We start from the raw sequence: 12,034 nt of genomic DNA, 5'->3' as shown, positions 1-12,034 counted from the left end.
TCTGGTGGCGCTGTCAAGTTACACATCATGTACTCTCAGAATGGCCTGGTCTATGTTTTCATTTCTCATTTTCCTAGTACGGTTGGGAAAATCTGTAACTATGCTTTCGTAATGGGTTTGTTTGTTATGCTGTTCGTTTTGTGAGGTTGCATGGCATGTTGTTTGTTGAGAAAACAGTTGAAGTGCAGGTCAGCTGAAGTATACTAGCAAGCAGCATTGCATATGCCCTTCTGTCATGTAATGTTTCAATGAGCTTAGAATTAAAAGCAGGCACATTTCCGTCTGATTCTCCTTCCCAGACAGAATTCGAGTGTCATGTGATGCTCGGGTTATCTGATCAGGCCCACTTCCCAACAAGGCTTAGCGCCATAAAAATCAAAGATCGCGAGAAACGACAAGCAGCCGGATGGGTTTCTTCTATTGATTTGACACACTCGATTCTCCAATCTTCGCTCTTTCTATGGAGATGCACCATCTGCTTTAATTGCTAGAAGAAGCTGGCTCTCCGGCTACTCGTCGACGTTCAACCGATTTTACTGAGTAACCCTACGAGCATCAGGCCTGTGGGGAAATTCCATACCCTCTTTGATATCCCGATTCATCAGGCCGCGGAGACACCATGGCGACAAATTCTATTAAATTATTGACTGGGAACAGTCATCCGGAACTGGCACAGCTAGTTGCTGACAGGTATGAGGAACCCACCTTGTCTGTCTATTGCTGCTTTTCGTCGTTCCAAGGGACAGATCTGGACTCGAGGACTATGCACTCTATTTTCAAGGGCTCATCCGTGAAAAAGACGGACTTCTGTTATTCCTCTACGTTGCGATACCTTCAGTTGCGATTTTGCTGCATATCCCAATACTTTCTGCATGCATTTCTATCAGAAATATAAATATATATGGTTCGGTGCTAACATTGTCCGACAGGCTTGGAATCGAGCTGACAAGGGTTATGGTTCTACAATATTCGAACCAAGAAACCAGCGTCACCATCGGCGAGAGCGTGCGAGATGAAGATGGTACATTCCTCTTGTCTCGCTCCCCCTATTCAGAATTTCCTTCAATCTCCAGTGTTCTTTGCCCAATGCCGTCCCTTGAATTCGCAATTCTAAAGCTCAAAAGAATTGCTATTTTTGTTGCAATCTGGCTACTAATTCACTGTTATAGTTTTTATTTTACAATCGACGAGGCCTAATGATATCAACGACGGCTTGATGGAATTACTTATTATGATCAACGCCTGCAAAACCGCCTCAGCAAGACGCATCACTGCGGTAATTCCCAACTTCCCGTATGCTCGCCAAGACAAGAAGGACAAGAGTCGGGCCCCCATCACAGCAAAACTTATGGCGAATATGCTTCAAACCGCCGGATGCAATCACGTCATCACTATGGATCTTCATGCCAGTCAGATCCAAGGGTTTTTCAATGTGCCCGTGGACAACCTCTATGCCGAACCAAGCATGTTGCGCTGGATTCGACAGAATCTTGACGTAGCGAATTGTGTTATCGTCAGTCCCGACGCTGGCGGCGCCAAACGGGCCACTGCCATTGCCGATCGTCTGGATCTCCAATTCGCACTCATCCATAAGGAACGGCCACGGCCCAACGAGGTCTCACGCATGGTGCTTGTCGGTAGTGTCAAGGATAAAATCGCCATTATTGTCGATGATATGGCCGATACCTGCGGTACTTTGGTTAAAGCAGCCAGCACCCTCATCGACAACGGCGCAAAAGAAGTACTTGCCATTGTGACGCACGGTATTCTTAGCGGAAAGGCCATTGAAACGTTGAATACTGGTCGTTTGAGCCGCATTGTGGTGACGAATACCGTGCCACATGAGGAAAAGAAGTTATTATGCGATAAGATTGAGACCATCGATATCAGTCCTGTATTAGCGGAAGCGTGTCGACGAACGCATAACGGAGAGTCAGTCAGCTTTTTGTTTTCGCATGCGGTGTCTTAAGAAACGATTGATGATATATGATTGTGGTGGGTTACAAAGCTGATATGGATTCCCTCTTAATGGGCTCCCTGAAGCATCTATTTTACGAAGATAGTGTACACCAAGGTGTGGGTTTGATGCCATGTTGAAACAAGCCATGTTTGCTACTAAAAAAGGATTTCTTTTATAACTCAAGTTGCATAGCTTTGTATCTACCTACATACATGAATTTTGATGACAGTTCTGCGTTCGACTGACCTATTATCACCGGATTTTCCTTGCTGGTTCGGGGATGGATTCACAACAAAGAACAGTAGTGCTTGACACTATTTATACCCCGTTTTCACCCCTCGTCGCGTGATGAGGCGCCTTTATCAATCCTTCCGGAGGTTTGATGTTTTTATCAATGCCATGCGTGTAGAATTAAGGGTGCATGCATCTCAAACCATGTGGACGAGCCATGCTTCATATCAAGCAGATATAGCTGCAAAGCCAAACTCTCACATTGAACGAATCATCGACTGGCTTTTATTGTATTAATTGCCTAAAGCAGGTCGCTGATAGAAGTTATTAATAAGGTCAAACATTGCGATATCACCGCTCTCTATTCTTGGACAGGAACCTTATTTGATAGCTGAGCAACAGTTTCATCTTGGTCCTGGTCGATATGAGGTGAATAGGGACAGCTTTATACCCGGCTATGCTAGGTGGTATTATTGGACTACGCTAAGATGAAAGTTTTTAAACTGGGTTTGATTTGTAGTCGCTCTAAGATGGAAGGTATTGGAACAGATTTGTCATTTGGCAAATGAATTTTTGTAGCAAAGATAATAAAAACTCCCATGACCCAGAGACTCTGAATTCATTGCTCGAAGAAAAACAATCAGAGAAATAAACATAGTATTTCTCTTTAATTCGAGGCTCGTAATGGTTGCACACAACACCCCGGTTCCTATGACCTGTTCACCCCTAAGATCTTCTGCGACATTATCCAAGCAAACCCAATTACTTTCTCATGGAAGATGCTCGGCGCTTGCGAAGTTCATCACGCTTGGCCTTCTCCTCGTGGACACGGGCGGCCAAAAGCTTGGCGTATTCATTGCTAAGATATCACAGACAACTGTTAGCATACCCCATAAATGGCGAGAAACCCAATGCACTCACGCTTGCTCCTTGGCGGATTCAGCCCGACGGCGCTTGAGGGCAATTCTGTGACGCTTGCGCTGAAGACGTTGGGGAGTGACGAGACGCTGGATCTTGGGGGCCTTGGTGTATTCCTTCTTTCCTTCACCGCTGGGAGTAACGGTACGACGGATAACGAATTTTCGGACGTCGTCCTTCTTATCTAAACCGAAGAATTTGCGGATATTGGAAGCACGCTTGGGACCAAGTCTCTTGGGGTTGACGACATCTGTGAGTCCAGGAATGTCACCTTCACCCTGCTTGACGACGGTAAGGGCCATGACAGCAAGGTCGTATCCGGTGATGGCTAAATAGTTTCACGTCAGAGGACAGCTCGGGGGAATATCGGAACGGGTGGAATGCGGATCGTACCTCCGCGCACACTCTTTCGCTTACGCTCACCGGTTCGGCGGGGTCGGTAGCAGCTATTACCAAATGTTAGTCGAAGTCATCCGCGGAAGATCCTCGGGCAGAGTATCGTATATACCTGTGGCCGGCGCTAAGGAGGAGTCTGGTACGGTTGGGCAAAAGGACTAGGGTTCAACAATGAGCTTCGCGTCCCTGTGAAAGTCGAGTGTAAATTCGTTACATACCACCCTGCTTCATGGGGAAACCTATAACTTCGTCAGCAACACGTCCTTGACCCAGGGCAATGGTCCAGTCGCTATGCGACTATAGGCACCGCGAGCAGCCCATACCTTGCTTGTCGTTTCCACCAGTGATCTTGAACAAATAACCCTTGAATTCATCACCGAGGGAATCGCCGGGGATCTAGAAACCGCACAAGAGATCCGCAATCAGCACAAACACATCCCATCAACCGATATCTTTCGTCTCTCTCCTTAAATCACTGCGCCGGGCCGGTGCTCACTTCTGTTCCCATCCGCTTCTCCATGAAGGGTCTGAGCTTGCGCTCATCTTCAATCTCGATCAATTTCTGCGACCCATTGGCGGGGTAGGCAATGTTGAGCTTCATCTTGACAGGAGTCCGCGGTCAAGACGGAGGCACGCGCAAATTGTCGAGGGGCGTTGGTTGATAAAGGGTCGTCGACGTCTCGCTCTTCACAACTTCAAATCTGAATTTGTGGATATTCTCCCTTAGCGAATTTGCGTGTGTGGGCGGCTGACTCAGCGCGACTAGGCCAGAAACGGGGACTGGATGATATAAGCAGCCCTACACCATTCTGACTAATAAAACACCCCATGTGACTCATCCCTTTCTTTTCCTTTTTTGGTATCTGATACTCCGTATTCTCACTCCCTACAACTTCACGACGGCGTCGCTATCAGGCAAATAAACCGAGCGACGAGACACGATCACGGCGCCTGATCTGAGCGCCACAAAAATCACCATTACTGCCCGGTGCCGACCTCTGAATAAACAACGTCCTTCACTGCCGCCCTCTCCACATCCTGCATTTCGTATCAGTGATCGTATGGAGTAGATTGCTGGGCACACCACCACCTCGTTCTCTCGGTCGTGCGATTCAAAGATATGCCTCCAGACGGCTATTGAAACCCCGAGCGGCCCCCATTGGCGACGTAGCAACCGGATGGAGCACAACAAATATCCTACGCTGTGGTTACGGAAGTTGAACTTCACTACAACGGCTGGTCCTGGAACTTTCTGGAGTGTGTCGTTGTCACACAAAAGAATCGCGAGCTTGCAACTAAGCTCACCTTGAAATGCATTCGCGATGCTTCTGGCAAGCTGCGGTACCTCCAGGGCACGGAGGACTACACATTGTTTTTGGATGCGAATAGCATTGTCATCGGCATTAGATTTCCTAACCAAGAGTTGCGATGGTTACTTTAGAGCCCTAATCCTCCACGTAAGATCCAGAGTGGTAACAGTTGTGCTGCATTGGCACACTGACCTGCTCGCTGCTCAAAATGCAGTCGTGCGCAGGCTGATGCAGTGTACCAAAGCTAGTAACCGATCTGTCCCTCCAGACTCAGCCTTGCCCAAGGTTGCTCATGATATTCGCTTGTGCGAATGAGCAAAGACAACCCACCGTTCGGAGCAGTTGCGGAACAGATTATGGAGGAGCTGAACTCGTAACAGTATCACGCCGAGCCCTTGGCAATATACCAACTGTCAGTCTCGAGTGTCTTGGGCTGCTGATCGGCTGGAGGCTGGAGACCAGGCCGAGGACACTTTGTAACAGACAGATAACTAGTGGACACTCGAAAAAAATAAAGTAGAGACACCGAGGAGAGCCGTTGAAAAAGGCCGGATCAGCGAAGACTGTCTATCGGGAGATATGTGTATCAATCACAGCGCTGGCACACGAGCATTTGCCCGTTTCGAGGACCCGGCAACTATCGAGGTTTAATAGAACTCCATCCTTGCTTAATCAACGTATCTCACCGCTGGCTTGCTCTCGAAACTCGAAAGGAAAACCAGCAATTCTAGTGAAATTCATTCCGCTCATGACTTTAAGTCCATTCGAAGACCCCCTGACTATTCATATAACTCGAGGAGTGTTTCAACCCCCGACATTCAGTCAGAGCCACACGACTCATCCACGTATCAAATCGTCAACAGCCACTTCTGTGCCTCAAGATCAACCCGCCAGGATCCGGCCTCCACTATTGTGGCGAACCATCTTCCATATCTTCTTGGCATCATCTTGCGACATGCTAGTGAATTGATGGTCATAATGCCTGGGATAGAGCCAACGACCATGGATCGGAGAGCCTACCCGTTTTTCTCCAGGCCATGGATCGAAGCGTCCAACAGCCCAAGATGCCGAGAATCCTATTACTGTCCTTTTGGATGATTATCCTTTCTGAGCACTTGCAGTTTCCTCTGTGAATCCGTCCTTTGCCATTATTCTACTCTCTACTTTCTTGCTGCTAAATCCGTGCTGTTTTCCCCTTCATTAAAGCTACAAAGGATAGTTTGGAAATGCGCTTCTCGTCCAAACTTTACCTCCTCACTGCGCTGGGCTTAGCGGGTATTGTGTATTTCTCGTGGTACTTGAGTCTCCTACCTGCAGCTATCATACGGAGCGGAAACCGTCAGAGCCAGCGCTGGTATAGATTAGTCGTCTTCGGGGACTCGTGGAGTGACGACGACACGGTATACAAGCCAACACAGAAGAAAGTATGGACGGAAATGCTGTGCTCTCAGGTAGAACCCTCTCTAGTTCAATAGCATATTGGGACAAGAAATTTTGACAGTTAGCTGCGATAGTTTCCGTGCATGTTGGAGATTACAGATGAATCTCCAGATTCTTCATTCGGCGCCATCATCGATAACAGCGAACTTGAGGCTCTCCAGCTCAATACTACGGCAAAGGCCCCAGCCGCTGATCTCAGCGAACAGATATCCGAATGGCTGGATAAAGAGGAGAGAGCTGCTCGCGGAGCTCCGAGAAACCAAGTTTCAATACTAAAACAGAGCACTATCTTTGTTGTGTCCTTCGGTACCTGGGACCTCTGGAAACTTGCCGAACAAGACCTGGAGACGGCGAAAATATCCGTTGAGAGAATCGTAGAAAAGTTGTTTGCCAGTCTAAATGGCCTCGCAAAGAAATGGTCTCCGGGAAACACGAGGATAATCCTCTCGCTGCCTGTGGATGTGACATTCCTTCCCGCATTCAAAACGAGGCAAGGGGTCGTCCACAAGGATGGCGTGGTCGTTTCTGAACACTGGCACAGCCAAATGCGGATCCACGCCGAACAATGGAAACACGGCTCGTTGTTTTTGCTCGACACAAACTCGTTTCTTGTCGACCAAGTACGAGATAGACAACTATGGGTTGGCGGGCTGATCGAGGAAGAAGAGTTTGGCAAGAACGGAATAGCGTGGGAAAACGTCAATGACCCTTGCATTGAAATCAAGAATCCTCCGTTGAAACCGACTAACTGCAGTGATCCAGAAAAGTTTTTGTTCTGGTAGGTTTCAAGCAACGGCACGAGCTGTCTTTTCTCCTGCATCAGATACTGACTTAGATCTCAATCAGGGATTCACTGCATCTAGGACCCGCGGCCCAACGATTATTAGCAACAGAGGTCTTTAATGCCGTCAAAGAATTGTGGTTGAAATGAGTTCAGAAACCCTCGAAATAGAAACCGGAGCAACAGCTGCTATCCGCGATGGGCCATTGCAGTCATCGTTTCGACCAGCTGGAACACACAAAAACTGCCTGGCAGTTTAACGACCCCTTGTGGGTCGATTGCAATGTCTTGGGTCAACCTGCAGGGATGCCGAGCCGTTATCGCAGCTATCCTCGATTGCGCCGTTCCAGATATCGTACCCAAAGGTCTCAGTCATGACGCCTCCTGGTGCAACTGCAAGATCTAGCGGTTCGGGCATGCCATTGGGCCGGAGAATTGCTGGAAGGCGATGTTGAAGACAACCAGGGGTTCTAGACATACATATGCGAATGCAGTGGAAAAGCATGGAAGCCTAGCCCAACGGGCGTCACTGATTATCCGTCCATGCTTGTGAGAAGAGGGTCTGGGGCCCTTTGTTGGGGGTTTCTCGGTGGAGCGGTTCTGCACACTGTGCTGCCGTGCAACGATCTCGAAATACTCCGGTTACTTCCACTTGGTCGGAGGGCACATTTTGCCCCAGAGCTGGCAACGTAAATCAATACCTGTTTGTAGTCGCGGTACTCCGTACGCCAAAGCAAAGTACAGCTTCTATCATCGCATTGTTGCAGGTATTCGGTGATTGGATGTCTCACATAAAAGAACATGAGAGCGCATGAAGCCGCATTCAGTTGCCTGCCCAGACAAAGGAACCAAAGACAATAGTTCCCAGCGACATGTAACAGGGCTTTTTATTTGCTTCCTTTTTTTTTTTTTTTGGTTTCAGCGAACAGTCAGCTTAACCATCATGACCACCATCGATACAGGAATGCATCGGATGACTACAATTGTGTGCAAGATGATAAATATATGTGTGCACAACAAAGAAGTTCAGGCCAGGTTCTTAAGTAGGAACATCCCCTGGCTCACAACGAAGGGCTTGAGATTCACAATGGTTCGAAAGCAAGGCCGGAGATTTGATACTCACAAGATCGAGGTTATGAGCACCATTGCTTGCAATTGAATTACCATAGTTCCCCATGTCTTACGATCGAGTTTTGCCCAGGCCCATTGGCCTCTGCTATGATGTCTCCGGACGTGACCTGCCAATCCGCAGCGCCGATTCATTACTTGATCACAGGTTTCCGGGCAGTACTTTGATTCGGAGCAGCTTCGAAAAGTATGACTATCCGTCAGTACCATTGCAAGTGAAGCCCCTGGCGGCAGGATCCGCGAGGAATTCTATTTCGGAACCGGAAATGGGTTGCCAGAAGTCTCTGGTTACGGAAACGCCAGCAGTCTCGCAGCCACAGATTGGTCGGAAACGGGTGGCCTCAATTGCTGCCTCTGACCTGCGAAGAGAGGAACGTGCAGCATCCGCAAGCTCGTCAAAATCTACTTCGTCGAGGGATTCCGGTGTGCAGTTCTGTCTCTGTCAGCCAGACCCGAAGATTCCTCGTCCTAGAAATGGTCCGTAGGTGCTCTGGTTGTGAGAATTGGGAGTTGCGAGGTCTTTATACTGACCCTTCAAATGCTTGATAGCTTTCATTTTGTTTCGACAACACTTTCAGGCCGCAGTTGTTGCTCAAAATCCGGGCCTTGCGAATCCTGACATCTCCAAGATCATTGGAAAGAAGTGGAAGAGTCTTTCGCTCGAATCCCAGCGGGACTGGAAGAATCTTGCCGAAGTAAGCTGCGCTTTTCCAGTTACCTGTTGCTCAAGTCACAGGCTAATCATAGCACCAGGAAGAAAAAGCCAGACACCAGCAGCAATATCCTGGCTATCGCTACCAACCACGTCGTCCTGGGCGTAAGGGCAGTACTGTTGGCGGTGGGATTAACAACAATCCCACCGGAGCATCCGTTTGCAACAGGTGTGGTGGCAGGATCATGAATCCACCCTCGACTCCTACCACGCCCTTTGCCCCGGCCATGCAGACCCAGGACGACTCTTGTGTGCCGCCACAGGCCAACGGGCAGAGGTACGGCAGTCTTGACGGACGATTCCCAAGGAAAGAAACGAGATCGCTGAGTCCGATACACGTCAATCCCAATTGTGAATGGGGAGCGACGTTTCAGCCGCAATATCGTGATGGTAGTGGGCTCCTGTCCCCGGGTATCAAACGACGACAATCCACCCATATTCCCGCGCGTCGAAATCTGAGTCCGGGGGAGGCATACTCTCCCCGCAATGCGTCGTTCACTCGCCCAGCGCCACTGCAACCCAGAAACGCTCTTGGAATGGACCCCTCGCGACCTTATGGAATGGCAAGTCTCTCTGAGCCGGTGCATGGATCAAGCCTGACGTTACCGCCACTGCAGACTTTAGCCGCTTCGCAGCAGAACCATCAAAAAGAAGTTGAGAACATGGTCATGACGATTCCAATTGTTAATAAGATCAAGGTACTATCGAAGATATCCCCGCCCTTTACAACCACAAAAGCTGCAAATCCGGGTAGGGGTGCAGTGATCGCAGTCGAGGGCCAGGATGTAGGCTCGGTCAGAAGTATACTTCAATATTTAAAGGGAGTTCTTTCATCCAAAAGGGGGCAGGATGTTCGAGTTTTCGAGGGACCGGATCTCAGTTCTCCCACGAGTCTAGCAAAACTCGAAAATAGTCGTGATGCAACTGTACAGTATCTGGAGACCATTTCAGCCTGGCACAAAATCTCCGAAGAGATTGTGGACTATATCAATGGTTCTGGGTCACCGCCAGACCGCGAGCTGGATCGCGATAAGCTTGAAGCGGAGGTCTCACCCAAGTCACTTGGTCCTTACGCAGCTAGAATGGGCACGCGCCGTTTGGGCAGTCCAATCTCAGCGCCAACGGACTCGACATTTCGAATCGCCTTGGTGCCGCAATATCAACTCAGCACCGCAGATGCGCATGCATGCGCAACTCCCATCAACGACGCATATGCGCCGATTGACCACTGGCAGTGGATGGCGTCTCTCTGGCGGGGTTGCGTGGGACCCGATATCACAGTGCACATACGCAGCTGCTACAAAGAAGAATTGGCCGAGTTTGGCGAAGGAAATCCAGTGGAGATCCGCCTCGATGACGCGCGCGCACTGGTGGTGAGACGGCTTAGTGGCTCTCCGGGGTCGATTGAGGAAAAGGCACTTAGAAGAATCGGGTTTGAAGTGGAGGAGTTTTTGCGGAAGTGAAGCAACACGACTCTTTCTCCAGAGCGGATGTTTATGGTTTTGCATAGTTTCTGGCTAGTTAACATGGCAGGCTTCTCACCTTTTGGTGTTTTGCTGTTTCTGGTGTGGATTGTCTCTTCTTGGGATGTTTTTTGACATGATGGTTGACTAGTTATATCAATTCGCAACTGGTTTGGTTGGCCTTTGATTGTGGTCTTTCAGCAAAAGACACCAAAAGTTACTATATAAGTAATAGGTAATTAATGGATTGATATTATAGAGTTAGTTTTCGCGATTGGCTTTCGTCTGGTGGATGAGCTACCTGGTCTACTTCCTAGCTGTTGGATGGTTTCACTCCAGGATGACCCGTCGACCTGTTACCAACTTGGTCTGTTATGATGGCACATATAGGATGAAACGTAAAGGAAGAAATGGTTTGCCCAAATAAACATGTTTAATTGGCTTTCAAGGAGCTTCTCAGCTAGTTACAGGCGCCGAAACAAAATGAGTGTGGTGCAGTGGTTGCTTAATAGAATCAAGAAAAGTGGACAAAAGGCGCGAAACGCTGGGCCTGTCTGCACTCGAACGTCCGTGCAAACGTCGCGCAAGTTCGATTTAACGGCGGGAGCAATAGCACCGGCCCCGGTAGTAGATGCAACGACGAGTTCCCCGTGGGCAGCAATAGCGTTGGCAGGGGGGAGAGCATCGGATGCATTCTAGTGAATTATAAGCACTGCCAAACACTAATTGGGGGGTTAACAAATCATCTAGGGGCAGTATCACGTACGCTGTGTGTTTGAGAGCTCGTTAAGAGCTGCGAGCGCACTGTCGTCCTGGGGGGCGTCGGTGTTATTGGTGGCTATTCAGTTAACACGCTTGTAAGCCTTTGTAGCCAGACAGAAATAAATCTCGTCGCTGAGGGCAGTCCATACTAAGTTCGGCGGACTCCTCCGCGGGAGCTGCCATAATGCTCGCAACTTGCAAAGCAAGAGCGCATAAAATGTAAGAGGCCTTCATGTTTGGCTTGAAAGGTAGATTCCGATATAATAGAGGGAGTTGCTGGCCGTAGTCTGTACAAAAGCAAGATTTATTGCGATGGCTGCAAAACGTGGGTTCGTTTCGCCCATTTTATACCCTCCAGAATTCCACTCTCTAACTCTTTTTCAGGACCCTGAAAAAGATAAGTATGAATTGGATCACCACTCAGGTCTGGTGAGCCCGGTTCTTCCGGCATTTGACAAGTCTCAGCTTGGATGGAAATGCGGATCAGTTGAGCTTGAGGATCGCGGTTACATGACGCGGAATGGCCTAGAACGTGATAGTTGTGAACCAGCCTTTGAATACGGCCTTGCTGGTTCCACATTTCTGAAGGTATAGAAAAGAGAAATGAAGAAGCAGCATACTGTTCGTATTATAGGTGAAACATACAGTATATGGCCCGAGTTTGGTTTGCTCCCTTCTCCCTCTTGAGATTGCTATGGTTGTATTGACCTTTGCGGTATGACATCATGACTTTGCACTCGGTGACAACTTACTCATGTCACGTTGCACAGAGACGGGCATCCAGCCACCTTTTCCAGGGCAATTCAACCGTCAACGTTTTCAAATTAGTTAGGATCAAGTGCCTATATGCTCTGAAGTCCGCAAAGTTGTTTTCTGGTACGAATTCGTATTGGTAGCACGCACTTTAGCTAACTGTGTACCCCCAGAAGTGCC

General features: G+C 48.7%; 5 protein-coding genes across 5 annotated transcripts; 3 read left to right on the top strand and 2 right to left on the bottom strand.

The window, feature by feature from the left end:
* Positions 1-619: 619 nt before the first annotated feature.
* UREG_05114 (ribose-phosphate pyrophosphokinase 3) lies at positions 620-1,969 on the top strand (the record flags this gene model as incomplete). The annotated part of the gene is made up of 3 exons (XM_002584379.1): positions 620-690; positions 930-1,021; positions 1,170-1,969. 3 exons carry the CDS (start codon positions 620-622, stop codon positions 1,967-1,969), a joined length of 963 nt encoding a protein of 320 aa, XP_002584425.1.
* Positions 1,970-2,953: 984 nt separating this feature from the next.
* On the bottom strand, positions 2,954-4,106 carry UREG_05113 (40S ribosomal protein S6-B; the record flags this gene model as incomplete). Its single annotated transcript, XM_002584378.1, has 7 exons — positions 2,954-3,050; positions 3,113-3,437; positions 3,503-3,555; positions 3,649-3,691; positions 3,724-3,744; positions 3,829-3,901; positions 4,002-4,106. The coding sequence occupies 7 exons, from the start codon at positions 4,104-4,106 to the stop codon at positions 2,954-2,956; spliced, it is 717 nt and encodes a 238-aa protein (XP_002584424.1).
* Positions 4,107-6,041: 1,935 nt separating this feature from the next.
* UREG_05112 (uncharacterized protein) lies at positions 6,042-7,037 on the top strand (the record flags this gene model as incomplete). The annotated part of the gene is made up of 2 exons (XM_002584377.1): positions 6,042-6,239; positions 6,330-7,037. The coding sequence occupies 2 exons, from the start codon at positions 6,042-6,044 to the stop codon at positions 7,035-7,037; spliced, it is 906 nt and encodes a 301-aa protein (XP_002584423.1).
* A 1,174-nt stretch (positions 7,038-8,211) lies between these two features.
* Positions 8,212-10,339, top strand: UREG_05111 (uncharacterized protein; the record flags this gene model as incomplete). Its single annotated transcript, XM_002584376.1, has 3 exons — positions 8,212-8,641; positions 8,714-8,859; positions 8,918-10,339. 3 exons carry the CDS (start codon positions 8,212-8,214, stop codon positions 10,337-10,339), a joined length of 1,998 nt encoding a protein of 665 aa, XP_002584422.1.
* A 464-nt stretch (positions 10,340-10,803) lies between these two features.
* UREG_05110 (uncharacterized protein) lies at positions 10,804-11,335 on the bottom strand (the record flags this gene model as incomplete). The annotated part of the gene is made up of 3 exons (XM_002584375.1): positions 10,804-11,034; positions 11,106-11,151; positions 11,193-11,335. 3 exons carry the CDS (start codon positions 11,333-11,335, stop codon positions 10,804-10,806), a joined length of 420 nt encoding a protein of 139 aa, XP_002584421.1.
* Positions 11,336-12,034: the final 699 nt, after the last annotated feature.

The sequence above is a fragment of the Uncinocarpus reesii genome, genomic scaffold, assembly GCF_000003515.1.
Source record: "Uncinocarpus reesii 1704 scaffold_3 genomic scaffold, whole genome shotgun sequence".
NCBI classification, from domain to species: Eukaryota; Fungi; Ascomycota; class Eurotiomycetes; order Onygenales; family Onygenaceae; genus Uncinocarpus; species Uncinocarpus reesii.
This window is presented reverse-complemented; position numbering and strand designations above follow the sequence as displayed.